The 15,529-nt window shown below is 61.6% G+C and overlaps 1 protein-coding gene across 1 annotated transcript; it reads left to right on the top strand.

Moving 5' to 3' along the window:
* Positions 1–19: 19 nt before the first annotated feature.
* SPATA20 (spermatogenesis associated 20) lies at positions 20–11,914 on the top strand. Its single transcript, XM_054846355.1, has 16 exons — positions 20–130; positions 1,350–1,487; positions 1,751–1,815; positions 2,198–2,352; positions 2,580–2,723; positions 2,999–3,200; positions 3,299–3,429; positions 3,510–3,614; positions 4,120–4,194; positions 4,407–4,619; positions 4,772–4,964; positions 5,749–5,917; positions 6,347–6,555; positions 6,670–6,869; positions 6,993–7,073; positions 11,133–11,914. Exons 1-16 carry the CDS (start codon positions 99–101, stop codon positions 11,301–11,303), a joined length of 2,283 nt encoding a protein of 760 aa, XP_054702330.1. The 5' UTR covers positions 20–98; the 3' UTR covers positions 11,304–11,914.
* The last annotated feature ends 3,615 nt before the right edge of the window (positions 11,915–15,529 follow it).

Below are 15,529 nucleotides of genomic sequence, written 5' to 3'. Positions count from 1 at the left end.
GAGGGGGGCGGGCCGAGGTCGGGCCAGGCCTCGGGCCGGTGACGGGCAGCGGCGGCAGCTCCGCCCCGCCCCGCCCCGCCCCGCCCCGCCCCGCCGCCATGTTGGCAGCGCCCCTGCGCCGGGCCCGCAGGTACCGGGACGGGACGGGACGGGACGGGCGGGGGGCGGCTGCGGAGGGGGGGGGGGGATCGGCAGCGGCGGGCAGCGATCGCTGCGCTACCTGGCAGCTCTTCTGCGTCACCGCTGCTTCCCCCTGCGCCGCTCGGAATCCTCCCTGCGCACCTCCCGTATGCGCTGCGTCCCCCCTGCACCTCCTGCATCCCCTAAATTCTCTGTGCGTCCTTGCAACGCCCTGTACCCCTCCTGCGTCCCGCCTAAATCCCCCCTGCGCCCCCCCTGCATCCTTCCTAAATCCTCTTTGCATTCTCACACCCCTTCTGCATTCCCCGAAATCTTCCCTGCCTCCCTCTGCATCTCCCTGCGTCCTCCCTGCACCCCTCCTGCATTCCCCTAAATCCTCCCTGCATCCCTGTATCCCCTGCATGACTTTACATACTCCCTGCACACCCTTCCTGCACCCCCCTCGCACCCCCTCCTGCATCCCTGCACCCCCTCTTCCATCCCTGCGCCCCAGCCCTGCATCCCTGCACCCCTTCCTGCATCCCTGCACCCTCTCTTCCATCCCTGTGCCCCAGCCCTGCATCCCTGCACCCCCTCCTGCATCCCTGCACCCTCTCTTCCATCCCTGCGCCCCAGCCCTGCATCCCTGCACCCCCTCCTGCATCATTGTGCCCCAGCCCTGCATCCCGCCCGGCAGCAGGAGGATCTCTCTGGTCCCTCGCTCCCCTCGCCATGAAGAACCTGTGCCACCCTGCCCGCACCCTGCCCCCCACACCTACCCGTGCACCCACGGGAGCGGATTTTCCTCTGTGAGGACACACAGGTCACGTCTCGCAGATGCTGCTCCTTTCCCCGTGGCTGTCGGGTGACTGAGCCCCCAAAGGATGCAGGTGGTGGGCAGGGGGAACCCTGGGGACGGCAGTCCCTGGGCCATGCCTGTGCTGAGCCAGAGGAGAACAACTTCACCTGAGCCTCCAGCAAATGGGGAGGACTTTGTAGGGTCCTGGGAGGGGGGGGGAATGGAGGTGGACTGAGCTCCGGTGGGGCCGAGAGCAGTTTCGCTGGCACAGGGAGCAAATAGCAGGGAGCAGCACCCCGTCCCGGGGCCGCGCTGGGCACCCGCAGGAGCTGAGGTGAAGGTGGTGCTGGTCCGGGGCGTCGCGGCACTCTCCAGGGGCTGTGCTTTGCTGTGGCGAGCAAGGAAACGATGAGCCTGTTTGGTGTCACAGGTGCTTGTTTCTATCGGGGAGCGTGACCATGGCCACGGGGGGGACAACCACCCCCCCCAGCGTCCCTCGTCACACCAACCGCCTGATCAACGAGAAGTCCCCGTACCTCTTGCAGCATGCTCACAACCCTGTGGATTGGTAAGAGCGACTGATGCCTTTCTCCCTCCTCCTCCTCTCCGTGCACCCATGGGGCTCCGCACTGCCATGGAAGCAACAGCAGGCGAAGCAGCCTGGCCTCCTGCGCAGCTCCCCGCGGGCTCGGGGTCCACGCTCCTGAGCCACCCGTGTCCCCGGCTGTCCTGACCGCTCTCCACCAGGCAGCAGCTTCTCAGGCAGCTTTAGAGGAGCCCACGTCCCGCAGCGGTGACCCCTGAAGCTCCTCTCTTGTCTTCCCTCCACAGGTACCCTTGGGGTCAGGAAGCCTTTGATAAAGCAAAGAGAGAAAACAAGCTGATATTCCTGTCAGGTAACCAGAAACAAGACATATTTCATGTTCCCACATGTTGTTCAGTAGATGACCAGATCAGCTGGGCTGTGTCCCAAGCTGGTGTTTGAGTAGCCACGTAGGTAAGGATGGACACTGAGCACCAATCCTCTGCTAGCAAGAGAGGGCCACGTGTTTTAATAGCTCCCTCTGAAGATGGGCTGCATCAAGGACCAGAGCCCTTGGCCAGATTTTAGGAGCAAGAGCTGGAGAGCCCAGGAGGCTCTGCAAGCCTCCATGCTTGCAGGAGGTCTTTCTCCTCCATCTCTTCTCCAGCTGTTCCCCACCTCTGAGCCATCTCCCCATAACACATGTCCTGCTCCCTGCAAAGGGCTTTTCCTCACTCGCCTGAGCTTGTTTTCAGTTGGCTACTCCACCTGCCACTGGTGCCATGTGATGGAGGAGGAGTCCTTCAAGAACAAGGAGATCGGGGAGATTATGAACAAGAACTTTGTGTGCATCAAAGTGGATCGTGAGGAGCGGCCGGATGTGGATAAAGTGTACATGACCTTCGTGCAGGTAAGGGGGGCACAGGTAGGGCTCGGGAGGCTTTGACTGGCTCTCTCAAGATGAGGTTCATGGTCACGTTCCTCAGGCAAGAACAATCAGTATGTGGGGTGGTCTGAAGGGGGCCATGCGTGATCACAAGGGTCTGTCCTCAGGAGAGGCACTTGGATGTGCCGGAGGGGTACAGAGCAGAAGGTGCCTCTTGCGTGACCTTGGTGCTCCCATGATTTGTCTTTCAGGCAACCAGCGGTGGAGGTGGCTGGCCGATGAGCGTGTGGCTGACTCCAGACCTCAAACCCTTTGTAGGGGGGACATATTTCCCTCCTGAAGATGGAGTTCATCGTGTTGGCTTTCGGACTGTGCTGCTCCGAATCGCAGAGCAGGTACGGAGCAGGAATGGCGTAGCAGGCAGTGCTCAACCAAAGGGGCCGCAGGGAGATTGGTCTGGGCTTGATGGGTGAGTGAGTTAAGAGATAGAGTCATGAGAAACAGTAGCCCAGAGAACGTGTCAGAGCTTTGGCTGGGTTAGAGATGGATTTGAACTGATCTGGGGAGGGGGACCAAGAACTGAAGGTGCAGTTTGGACAGGTGCAATGCAGGAAGCAGAAAGAGAGTGACAAAAAAATGGCAGAACTGATGCTCTCACTCTGCATCTTAGTGGAAGGAGAACAAAGATGCCCTGTTGGAGAACAGCCAGAAGATCCTGGAAACATTGCAGCACATATCTGAGATCTGTGTGCGGGGCCAGGAGTCACCCCCACCATCCAAAGAGGTGATGGCCACCTGTTTCCAGCAGCTCTCCAACTCCTATGACGAGGACTATGGCGGCTTTTCCAAATCCCCCAAGTTCCCCACCCCAGGTTAGTCTGGGCTCTGCTGCTGAGCCCTGCCGTGGGGCAGGCAGCACCCTGGGGGCAGAGCCCACCCCACAGCCTCCCGCTTTCTCCTTGTGTTTCAGTGAATTTGAATTTCCTCTTCACGTACTGGGCCCTGCACCGAACAACTCCAGAAGGTGCCCGGGCGCTGCAGATGGCTCTGCATACCCTCAAGATGATGGCCCATGGGGGCATCCATGACCACATCGGCCAGGTAGGAGGGAACCCTTGGGGGTAAACCCCTGGCATGTCCAGGAGGCATGAGGTGGAGACGTGTCCGCTTGGGCTTTGCAGGGGTTTCACCGCTACTCCACTGACCAGCACTGGCACGTCCCTCACTTTGAGAAGATGCTGTATGACCAGGGGCAGCTGGCAGCTACGTATAGCAGAGCGTTTCAGGTACGGCCGTGGCATCCCTCTGCGGGGGGGCGGGGGGGCACTCACTTGGCACGCTGAGTGCTGGCCGGGGAGGGCTGGCTTGGTTCAGGGAACAGCTTCAAAGCCTGTTCCCCAAGATGGTGCCCATCCCATGGGCATGGGGCGGTCCCATACCCCCCTTCATTGACTAGTCTTCATCCAGAAACGCTGCACGAATCCATGACAGTGTAGCCCCAAGGTTTTGAGTGTAGCGGGGGAGGGAACAGCCTTCTGGCTGGTCTTTGCAAGTCAGCAAACACATGCTGCTGCCTCTGACGTTGGCGTAACTCTGGGGTTGCTCTCCAGTGCCCGCGGGTTTCTGTCAGAGATCTTACTCTGAATCCATCCCACGTTTAAAATCCCTGGACTTTCAAACGTGTTTCCCCTCCTTTGCCAGCTTTTTAAATCTGAATCTCTTATTATATCGTGCTGTGTCTCTTGCCCCCTGCCCCTTGTAACATTGATGCCCATCCCATGCCTCCCGCAGATCTCTGGTGATGAATTCTTTGCTGATGTCACCCAAGACATTCTGCTCTACGTCTTGCGGGACCTGAGTGACCAGGTAGGTTGTTCCCTGAGCTGGGCCAAAGGGAGCCGCTTACCCTGCCCTGGGCTGTGGCTCGGGGCTGCTTTTCCCTCCCTCCCTTCCTAGCCGAGCTCAGGCCGGGGCACTGCTGTGGCTCGCTGGCTGGACCGCCTGCCGAGCCATGATGGGGAGCAGGCTGAAGGGGCTGTCCCAGTAGCTGGAGGGTCTCTCTGTTGCTTTTTTCCCAGGCCGGGGGTTTCTACAGCGCAGAAGATGCTGATTCCTACCCGACCGCTGCATCCCAAGAGAAGCGAGAAGGAGCTTTCTGTGTGTGGGCAGCTGAGGAAATCCGGGCTCTCCTTCCTGACCCTGTCGAGGGGGCCACAGAGGGGACAACCCTGGGAGATGTCTTCATGCACCACTACGGAGTGAAGGAGACCGGCAACGTGAGCCCCATGAAGGTGAGGGAGAGCAAAGACCTGCCTGGTACCGGGGCCATCGCTGGGCAACCCGCGCCCCTGGGCATGGGGGGATGGCAGAGCAGTCCCAAAGCACGCGGGGTCCAAGCCCTCCTCAGCCCGGTAGCATTTGTAGAACGGGGCTCTCCTTTCAGGACCCCCATCAGGAACTGAAGGGCAAGAACGTCCTTATTGTCCAGTGCTCCCCGGAGCTGACGGCAGCCCGGTTTGGGCTGGAGCCGGGGCGGCTCGGTGCCCTGCTGCGGGAGGGCCGGCGGAGGCTGTCTACAGCCCGGGCGCAGCGGCCGCGGCCACACTTGGACACCAAGATGCTGGCGGCATGGAATGGTGAGAGGCGGCTCAGCTCCGGGGGGTGCGTGCCTTGGCCAGACCCCTCCACGGCTGCCCGGGGCCAGCACGTTTTTGGGGGCTTGTAGCAACGAGTCCTGCTGGGACTGGACAGCCCCCCACGGAGGCGGTGGGTGGGCTGGGGTCCGGGGCTGTGGGAGCACCTGGGGGAAGCAGCCCCCCACCTGCAAGCCGTGGGGCTGCCGAGGGTTGGGATGTTGCTCTGGCTTTATTTTCCTCCCCTGTTGCCAGCAGAGAGCAGCAAAACTCTTCCCGTGGCTCAGCCTGGCTCCCCCAGCTGGGCTCTGGGGAAGGGGACCGAGTTGGGGATTCGGGACCCAGACGGGGCGCAGAGCCCACCTCCACCGCTGCGTTAGTGGGGGGATCACAGCTCTGCGTCCGTCTGTCCGGGCATCCTGCAGCAGGTAATAACTGCAGCACCCCAGGCACTGCTCCCAGCAGTAAATGCCTGGGTAGCTGGGGCTTGAGCTGGCGTTACACCGTGTCCTGCAAACAGGAGGAGTCTCTTAAACCCTGTTTCTGCCTGCAAGCGAAGGCTTAGCTCCTGCTGGCCTTGCAGAGCTCTGCCCTTCTCTTTGGTGACAGTAAGTGACTTCCTTAGTAGTTTGAATTGAGCGGAAGAGCTGATGACTGAGCCCTGACCTGCCTCGAGCATCAGGGAGGATGAGCTTCACGCTGAGCATCCTTTAAAGGAAAGACAGTGACACCCCCGCCGGTTCCTTGTGCCCCCCCTGAGCCTGTCCCCGTGTCTGTGCCTACGCAGGGCTGATGATCTCGGGCTTTGCCCAGGCTGGGGCGGCCCTGGCCCAGCACGAGTACGTGAGCCGGGCTGCGCAGGCAGCTGCCTTCCTACGGAGGCACCTTTTCCACCCCGCCAGTGGGAGGTTGCTGCGGAGCTGCTACCGGGGCAAAGACAGCACAGTGGAGCAGAGGTGAGCAGTGGTACAGAGAGGGTCTCCAGACCTACTGGCCACCCAGCGGGAGCTGTCCAGGCCCCTGGTGGTCCACGTCCTCCCCTCCTCCAGGCGGGACTGAACTTGGAGGGAGGCTGTTTGCCTTGCGCAGAACTGTCTCCGGTGCACTTTGGGATGGATTAGTGCCCCCCACCCAGTGAGGAGGAATTAAGGTCAAATCCTTTCCTGTTCCTCATCTCCCAAGCTGGCAGGAGCCTTCCCCTGCCCTCCCCTGCTGCACAGAAACCCAGGGCTGACCCTGGTGACTTGGCACAGCCGCTGCTTATCTTGGATTGAGCTCTGAGGTGGCATCTCCTGAGAGTAGCAGAGACCAGTAGGTAGGGCTTTGCTGGGTTGGAGAACATTCCCCATCTGACCCTCATGCTCTTTCCCTGTCTGCCACCGCAGCGCCGTGCCCATCCAGGGCTTCCTGGAGGATTACGTCTTCGTCATCCAGGCTCTCTTTGACCTGTACGAAGCCTCACTGGAGCAGGGCTGGCTGGAGTGGGCCCTGCAGCTCCAGCACATGCAAGACAAGCTCTTCTGGGACCCCAAAGGCTTTGCGTATTTCTCCAGCGAGGCTGGTGATCCCTCTCTGCTCCTGCGCCTGAAGGGTGGTGAGTTCGGGGACCTGGCCGTGGGCTGCATGGGTCATGGTGTGGGGCAGCTGGAGGACCAAGCCATGGGGTGGCAAGGCATGGAGCTGATGGAAGAGCTGTTCTCTCCCACAGACCAACACGGAGCAGAGCCCACCGCCAACTCCATCACTGTCACAAACCTGCTCCGAGCGGCTTCTTACTCCGGCCACATGGAATGGGTGGAAAAAGCTGGGCAGATCTTGGCCGCCTTCTCAGAGAGGCTGCAGAAGATCCCCATAACCCTGCCAGAGATGGCCCGGGCCACCGCTGTCTTCCATCACACCCTCAAACAGGTACGGGCTGGGGCTCACATGTCCCCTACAGGACCTGCCGCAGGGAGGGGGCCTGGCGGTGGTGTGGGTGCAGTCACAGCTCTCTGCTTCCTCCCTCCCACCACCCGCGCTCTGCCTGGACAGGTCGTTATCTGCGGGGACCCCCAGGGAGAAGACACGAAGGAGATGCTGCGCTGCGTCCACTCCGTCTTCAGCCCAAACAAGGTAGAGGTGCCAGCCCTGCCTGCCAGCCCTCCCCTGCCCCCTGCGCAGCCGCTCCCTGCCAGCTGCCGTCACGCTCCACGCTGCTGCCTGCATTGCTGGTGCCTTCATCCCTTCTCCCAGTGCGGCTGTAGCATCCATCCTCTTCCTCCTCTGTCCTGCCTCCCTTCTGGGTAGCATCCCGTCCTGTCCTTGTTTGTCAGCGCAGCCGGCGGGGCCACGGCTGAGCCCCTGTACCCCTCTCCCCGGCGCAGAGCGCTGGCAGCTCAGCCCAGGGAGCGGCTGCAGTGGCGGCTGCTGTCGCTGCCGGCTGTTTACACTGCTCTCAGCCTCAGCCCGGCGTCCCCAGCGCTGATCTCCCGAGGGAAAACCTTTCATTCCGGTGCGGATGTGTCATACCTGGTGTGGATCCAGACAACGTCTGGGTCACCTTCTGCCTGGAGCCACCCTCGCATCCTCGGGGAGTGGCGAGGTGGTACATCACTCCGGCTGTGGTGTGGGTGCCCCTGGCCGGGAGGGGCTGGCTTTTCCTAAAAGCTGTGACCCCAGCTGTGCTGTCACTGTGCGCTGGGGTTACCCCGTCGCTCGGCTCGTCTGTGTCCCTGCTCGGAGATGCGTCACTCGGTGCATCCCACGGAGGGGCCGTGCTGCCTCGGGGACGGAGCTGTTTGCTGCCCGCGGAGCTGGCAGGGAAGGGCAGCATGGCAGCTGGTGCCTGTCACGTTCGGTGGGCAGCGTCCCTGCCCTGGGGACGGACGGCTCACGCCTTGGCAAAGCTGTGGAGCCGAGGGAAGCAGGGCTGGGCTGCGGGAGAGGGGACTCAGCGTTTCAGGCTCTAGACTGGATTCATCCCCGCCTGTTGGGGTCCTGGTGCCAGGGACTGGCACGTTGAGCTGCAGCACGTGGGGAGCTGGCACCGGGGCCAAAGCACCATTTTACCTCTGTAACCCAAACTGGGGTGAGCTGGGGAGGGCTGAGCCATCAGCATGGGCTTCCCTGCTCTGTCCTTGCGTTAGCTCAGCCCACGGAGGATTTCGTCCCTGACCCCCTGCCTACGTGCTCAGCGGTGTTTAACACTGGTGTTGGAGGACAGTCACAACTGCCCTGGAGCATGGGTTGGGGACACAGCTCCTGGTCCTTCCTCTGCCATCTCCTGTCCAGCAGAGCCCTCGGCTGTGCCGGTCCCCATGCTGCGTGCGAGGCCTCTGCTCCCGCACTCTTCCTCTCTCCCTGCGAAGGATTACAGCGGGTGACCCAGTTTGCAGGGACGGGAAGCGCCACGGTGGCAGCAGGGAGCCCAGCACCGCTGCTAATAACCCGCTCCCTTTCCCTGCAGCTGGTTCAGCCATCGGTCCCCCGAGGCCACGCGGGCTCCGGGGTGGACTCAGCCGGCAGCTCTGGGGTCTTGAGCAGAGCAAATAGCGCAGCCATCCCCTGCCCTCCCACGCAGCTCCGTTCCCTCCTGCTAAGCTGTTAAGAAGCCTGGCTGGTGGGATGGTTGCTCCTCTGGGTAGGTCCATCTCCCCCGGGGTTGTCACCTTCCTTGGAGCATGGAGGAAGAGGAGGGCTGGGTGCTCTGGGTGGGTATTTCCATGGGGTGCTTGGGAGCTGCCTGAGGACAGCAGCGCCCACCCGGGCTGTGCGCAGGGGGGCTGTGCGTGCAGGGGTGACCGGGGGGCTGCAGCTGGAGGCTGGCGGCAGGCAGGGCAGGGGGCTGGGTGTACCTGCACTTGTGTGCGCCTCGTGGTGGGATGGATCAGAAACCGGCCCGTTTGGCAGCCTGACTTTGTTTCCTGGAAGAAGGAACGTGGCAGGAGGAGCTCTGCTGGTAAAGCTCTCTCCCCAGAGGAGTGCAGCCCCACGGGCGTGCGTGTCTGCTTCCCCGCGCGTGGGTGTGCAGGAGCGGTGGGAGCTGAGCTCCTCCTCGAGCTTCACAGTCCCGGGCGCCTCACGGAGCCGGAGCTGGGCAGCGTGCAGAGCTGTGCTTCCCCTGAGCCATCCTGCCGGGGCTTCCCCGGTGCCACGCTCCTTCCCTGCGGGCAGCCCCATCTCTGGCAGTGGCGATGGCTCCTCGCCTTGCAGAGGTGATGGAGAGAGGGGAGGAGAATCCCACTGCTCCGGGGGTCACACTGAATTCGGGAGCAGTCCGCCACCTCCCGACAGCCATCCCTCCTGTGCCGCATCGCAGGGGGATGTGGGTGCTCCTCTTCCCACCCGCCTTCGGTCCCCTCCAGCTGCTCCCCAGCTCTCCTTCCCCACCCCGAGAAGCTGCCCAAGGCAGAGCAGCCCCGGATCACCCGCTCCAGGGACGCGGCAGCTTTGGGAATTGGCTTTGCCAAGGAGTTAGACAAACGTCACCGCCGTGTCCCCTGCCACCCCCGCTCCCTTGGTGCCGGCAGGGCGCTGGGGGCTAGGCTCGTCTGCAGGAACACAATTAATTAGGTCGTTCCAGTAGTTAATTCCTTACAAATCTCACATTGAAATCCTTGCTGTAACGAGATGCCAATGATAAAACGGCATTGAGGTCTCAGATTTAAATGGACCCTGTGCCCGGAGGAGCCCTTTGCCACAGGCAGCTGCTGCAGGGATGCGAGTGCTCCGGGGGCGATGCCAGCGGCTGCTCCCCTGTGGGTCCCAGTGCTGGGAGCGGAGGGGGTTGGATCCCTGCTCCAGGGCTGGATCCTGGCTCCTGGTATAGATCCCTGCCCTGTTAATGGTCTTTAGGGTAATTATGAAGGATCCCATTATCTCCTCAGCTGCAGAGCGCTAGCCTGCCGCTTGCCTTCATCCTGGCCCCGCAAGAGGACCTTAGGGAGCTTGTGAGAAAAATGAATAATGAATTTCAGATTGGACATGAATTGGTAATTAATCACTCCTGGAATTAATTCCAGACAAAGGCAAGGAGGGTGGGGGGAGCAGGAGGCAGGCAGGGAGACGCGCTGAGCCGGAGCTGGGTCAAGGCAGGGGCTGAGCAGGAGATGTGGGGTGATGGGGGACAGGACGGGACTGCACCCTCCTGCCATTTTCCAGGGTAAGGGTTTGGGGACCTGGTGACCCCCTGGGGACGAGGGGTGAGGGCAGCCCCTGCCAGGCACAGGGGAGGCTGCACGGGGGTCCCTGCTGGGTGTCAGGGCTGGGTTTGCTCCTGGCCCTGGGGCCGGTGGCAGAGGATGCCGCACGCCAGGCGAGCGGTGCTGTGGTGGGAGCTGTGCGTGCTATCGCTCGGCAGCTGGCGGGGGCGGTGGGAGCCAGGAGTCAGCGTTTGGTGCTAGCATCCCGTGGCGGCATGAGTAGTGCAAACACGTGGCGAGCGTGTCAGTGCTCAGCAGGCGCTGCAGCGGGCGCATGTGCAGGGCTGGGGCTGGGCGCAGGCAAGGGACGGCCATGTGCTCCGGCAGCGGGATGCTGCTGCCACGGGCCTGGGAACGGTCTGTGCTTTGCTCACCCTTTGCATCCCTGTTGGCACCAGGCTTCCTGCCAGCTCCTGGCCTGTCCCCTGATTAGCCCACAAGCCCTGAGGCTTTGACAAACATTTTCCCTTTCAGAAAAAGCTAATTATCATGGCAGCCCCATCATCGCCCCTGGCTGGTGCTGCTGTGTCAGCCCGGAGAGCCCCTGACCCGCTGCTCGCCCGTGTCTGAGTTTTCTGGGAAGCATTTGGAGGGCAGGAGGAGCTGGGCTGCAGGCTGGGACAGGACAGTGCTGCAGCTGGTGTCAGGATTAGGGCTGGCTGGGTGTCCCCAGGGAGCTGGCTGGCTCGGGCAGCCCCCCTCGGGCCCGTGTGTGCTGGTCCTCGGGCTTCATCCCTGGCTGCCGCGTGTCTGGGGGGGAAATGGGAGGCAAAGCTGCTGGGGATGCTGTGGACCACGAGCTCCCTCCGATGCAGGTGCGATGGGGAGGTGGCCGCCGTGGGACCCTGGCAGAGGGCTGGCGTGGGTCCCCTGGGCTGCCTGTCCCCTCCTGTCTTCGGGCGGGCGCGTGGGGGGATGCTGGTATGTCTGCGGGGAGGGACGGACCAGCTGGCTGGCGCTGGCTGTGCCCTCACGGCTCCTTCTCCGGCAGGTGCTGATGCTAGCAGATGGAGACAGCTCTGGGTTCCTCTACCGCCAGTTGCCTTTCCTTGCGTCCCTGGAGAGGAAGGATGGGAAAGCCACTGCCTATGTCTGCAGCAACTTCGTCTGCTCCCTGCCCGTCACCTCGCCCCAGGAGCTGCGTGGGATGCTCTGCCCGTGAGCCTCTCGGCCCCTCTGCCCGCAGAAAGGCGAGGGGCAGGCAGACTGTCACGCCAGCCTGGGAACAAGCCTGGGACCCGTAATAAAGCCACCCTGGGCAGCAACTGCCTCCCAGAGAGTTCCTGGCGGCGCAACGGGGCTGTGCCCTTCCCTGCCCGCAGCGCATCAGGCTCTGCCTGCGCCGCTGCTCTGGCAGCATCTCCGCAGAACCGGCTCTGGTCCCCGGTGCTGGTTTCGGCATGGCCAGGAGAGACCCGCCGAGCAGCATCTCCTCCCCCTGCACACGCACTCGCTCCTCGCCTCTTCTTGCCGAGGAGAAGGAAAACAAATGAAATATAAATCCTAGCGTTAATGGAGAAGTCAGATGGGAAAACTATTAGGGTTCCTATAGCAACCCGGGGTAACATTGTCAAAAGCACCTGGATGACTTGGGAGTCAAGTGCTTTTGAAAGCGTTACTGGTTACGACAGCCACGGTATTTTTCCATTACAGGGTAGATTGTTACATACATTAAGTTAATATATAGTGCATGCAAAAAAACCTGCTGATTACCACAACTGATGAAAACGTGCCACAAGACCCAGCCGAAGCATTTCCAAACAGCTCAAGAAAGGACTTTTCAAAGTCTCGCTTTCTTTGTAAAAGGCGTGGGGCTTGTGAGGCTGCACCGCTTCCCCTGGGACCCGCGGCGAGGTGGGGAGCTTCCCCCGGGGCTGGAGGGAGCTGGGGCTGGGGACCCCGGGAGCGGGGGGGCTGGCGTGCCCCACGGCTGCCCCGGGATCCTGAGCATCCCCCGCCTGGCACCGCTCCGGCTGGGGATCCCCAGCGGGGATGGTGAGCAGGGAAAGGGCCCAGCTGCGCCTCGGCGGGGGCCGCCAGCCCTCCCTGCTGGGCAGGAGCCGAGGGGCTGGGACCCCCGAGGCTGCAGGCAGCGGGGCTGGCGGGAGAGCGGCTGGCGGCAGCTCCGTGCCAGGGAGGACAGCCGGGAGGCAGGGATGGAGGGCTGGTGAGGTGGGAGGGCTGGGGCTGCCTTTTCAGGCTGGGTGCTCTGGGTGGGGGCTGCCGGCCAGGGTGTTGGGGGCTGCGGCTGCCCCAGCCTGGCCTCTGCCTTTGCTTGCAGAAAGTTTCAATAACAGCACAAGAAATAACCCCTAAAAACACCTTTCTGGCCAGCATTTGGCGGGGGGAGATGTTTGCTCTGAACTTTCCCGGCAAAGCCTAGGCTGGACCAAGGGTCTCGCCCATCCTCACTGGGGGCTCGGCTGCATCCTGCTCACACCAGCCACGGGGACGGCGCTGCTGGGTCTCAGCATCTCTGCACGCCGAGCAGAGGGAGATAACCCACCCCGGCAGAAGCGAGATGCTGTTGCCAACCACACAAGCTCCCTTTGCTGCAGCATAAACTTTATTCTCCCTTTCCTCCTGCCTGTCCCGTCCCTCCTCCCCGTTTCCAAACGGGCGAGTACCACATTTTCAGCATCCCTCGGACACCCTGGGGCTCCCTCGGCACGGCAGCCCACGCCCCGGCCGGTGGGATACCGTCATCTGGCAGCAAAGCGGCACCAAGCCGTGCTGCCCGCCGGCTCTCCAGTGGGTTGTGCCAGGATTTGGGGGTAACCGGCCAGGAGAAATGCCTTTGAAGTCAAAAAGGAATTTTGCACCTCATCTCGTGAATGCTTTCTATGCTTGTGGAAGAGGAGCGGGTTTATATTCTCTCCTCTCTTGGTTTTAAAAGCTGAAGTGTTTCTGGAAATCCAGCTGAAAATTGCTGGTTTGGCAGATGGCTGGCTGCTTTCCTCTGTTTTTTTGGTCTTTTTTTTTTTTTTTTTTAACTTGGCATCTCTGCTGCGGGGATTGATTTGACACCCGTCTTCACGAGTGCTTGGAGCGGGTCGGTGCTGTATCCGTGCCAGGAGAGCATCCTCGGGGAGCGGGGCTGGCGCTGAGCACCCCACAGGGAAGCCCAGACGTCTTGGGCCCCGGGGCCGGCCAGGTCCACGTGTGGCAGCCGTTCCCAAGTTGGCACGGTGCTGGGGGCAACGCTCCGAGCTCATTTCGGTGCTCAGCAACCCCCGGTGGCACAGGCACAGGGTGCCTTTCTCCCGCAACGTCTTGCTTGTCGACGCGTCTCTGTAAGCGGCCGCCGGGCAAGAATGTGCTGTGAACCTCTGTCAGGATGAATTGGGCTCACCTCTCAAAATAAAAAACTGAAAAGGAAGAAAAGTTCTCTGTAATAAATAACTGATGTTGTGGCACCTCGGTCCTCCCGGGAGGAGGGGCTGGTGGCCCCATCCTGCGCAGCCCCGTGGGTCACACTCTCTGCCTCATCCCTGGAGCCGCCTGGCTGCTTCAGCCCTTCGGCGTTACGGCCTCGGCGAGGGGCGTTGCTGCCTGAGTTCGGGTGCAGCACCCACCCTGCTGGTCCCCTCAGAGTCCCCTGGCCGGGCTGGGTCTGGGGCACCCATGGGTGCTGCTCCTCGTTGGCAGGCGGTGCTGAAGGAGTGCCTGGCTATGGGAGCTGGCATGGCCATGGTGGTTAAACCCTCCTGGCGACGCTTCCTTCCTCATTACTGTCCTGTCATTAGCCCAGTGATTTCACTGCAAATGCTGTTGATTTGCTGCAAGTGGTGTTTTCTGGGGCGATCAAGGGGAGACAGGGCTGGCAGGGTGCTGCCCAGCTGGCTCTCGGGGGAGTGATGGAGCGGGGTCTCGGTGCTGAAGGGTCCCATGCCACTTCACAATATCCATTTTCCTGACCGCTCCCCGTGTTTCCTTTGGCAGGGGACGGGGGGGGGCTGCCAGGGACTCACCCCAGAGCAGCGCCGGACCCCCGCTTCCCCGGCAGCGGGGAGGCTCAGGGTGTCAGGAGGCAGCATCCCACGCTCCCCCACGCTCCTCTCCAGCTGCAGAGTTGGCAAAAAACATCCCAAAATGTGTCAAATAACCCGTGTGCTGCTTTTTCCCCATGGTCACTTGTGTTTCTCATCGGGCTGCTCCGGAGGGTGCACAGGGGGTTTCTCACCCTGCCCGGGGTTCTGGGGTTTTGCCCCAGCAGCTGTGGATGGGGAGAAGCAGGTTTTCCCCTTCCTTTTTTTTTAATAATAATAATAATAATAATAATAATAATAATAATAATAATAATAATACAAAAACCTTTTCAACATTTTAATTTTGAACTCTTCCATTGGGGTAACGGCGGTGCACCCCATCGCTCAGCCCACCAAGGCTCAGCCCCCCAGATCTTTGGGGGGTCCAGGGCACACAGCGCCGGCGGCCACCCTCGCTGCTCTAATGAGACTTTCCCTCTAATTAATATTCCCCGGCAAAGCCGGCGCTGAGTCTGGGTCCCTCAGCTTTTATCTCCGTTGGCATTGATGTGACATCAATGGAAGACGGGGCTTTGAAAGCTGTTTGTTATTTGCGATGTTGCATCTGCAGAGAGGGAGGATGGAGAGGGGCGTCCCCGAGCCCGGCCCCGGTGTCTGTCGCCCCCCCAAGACACACGTGGAGGGCTGCGTGTGCCCATGCGGGTGCAATTTGGGCATCCCTGTTTCCAGCCCCTCTGAGAAGGTACGTTGGGCAAAATGAGGAGGTTTCTGCACCCAGTTGCTTCCCTCGTGGGTGCCCGGGCGTGGGTGCCCAATTCACACCCCAGCACGCAACTAATTCATGGGTGAGCACCCAGTTAGGTCACGCCTGGGTGCCCCCTTGCTCCATGCTTGGGTGGCCAATTAACCAACACCTGAGCACCCAATTAGTCAACACCTGAGCACCCAATCTGCTCATGCCTGAGTGGCTGATTAGCTCCTGCCTGAGGGTTTTTTTGGGCATAAATGGGCAGGTTTGGGGAGCTGGGGGCTGTAGTGGTGCCCATGAGGGAGGAGGTTGGGAAGGGCCAGGTGCTGGTCACAATGGCTCTGAAAGTGATGGAAAAGCCCCATTGCACCCCAAAACATTGGAGGAGCCTGCGGCACCCCAGCACAGGCAGCCCTAGGGGACAGGCAGGGAGGGCAGAGATGTGGGGCTGGAGTCCCGCTGGTGTGAGGAGCCCCTCCGCGCCCATCCTGCACCGTCGAGCCCGGTTCCTCCAATATTTGCCCAACGGGAATTTGCAGCCGGCTGGTGAGTCCCCCGAGCTGCAGCCTCCTCCCGGGGGTGTTTTGGGCAGCTCACTGGGTCCCCTTGCACCAGGAGGCGGGTGGGGGCATGTTTTGGGTCCTGGCTGTC

Source organism: Grus americana, chromosome 18, assembly GCF_028858705.1.
Source record: "Grus americana isolate bGruAme1 chromosome 18, bGruAme1.mat, whole genome shotgun sequence".
Taxonomy (NCBI): domain Eukaryota; kingdom Metazoa; phylum Chordata; class Aves; order Gruiformes; family Gruidae; genus Grus; species Grus americana.
The sequence above is the reverse complement of the archived record's forward strand: the minus strand, read 5'-3'. Positions and strand labels throughout refer to the sequence as shown.

Coding starts and splice junctions, on each gene's coding strand:
- SPATA20 (XM_054846355.1), top strand. CDS start 99: ATGTTGGCAGCGCCCCTGCGCCGGGCCCGCAG. Junction 3,201..3,298: donor CCCCAAGTTCCCCACCCCAG/GTTAGTCTGGGC, acceptor CTTGTGTTTCAG/TGAATTTGAATTTCCTCTTC. Junction 4,620..4,771: donor GCAACGTGAGCCCCATGAAG/GTGAGGGAGAGC, acceptor CTCTCCTTTCAG/GACCCCCATCAGGAACTGAA.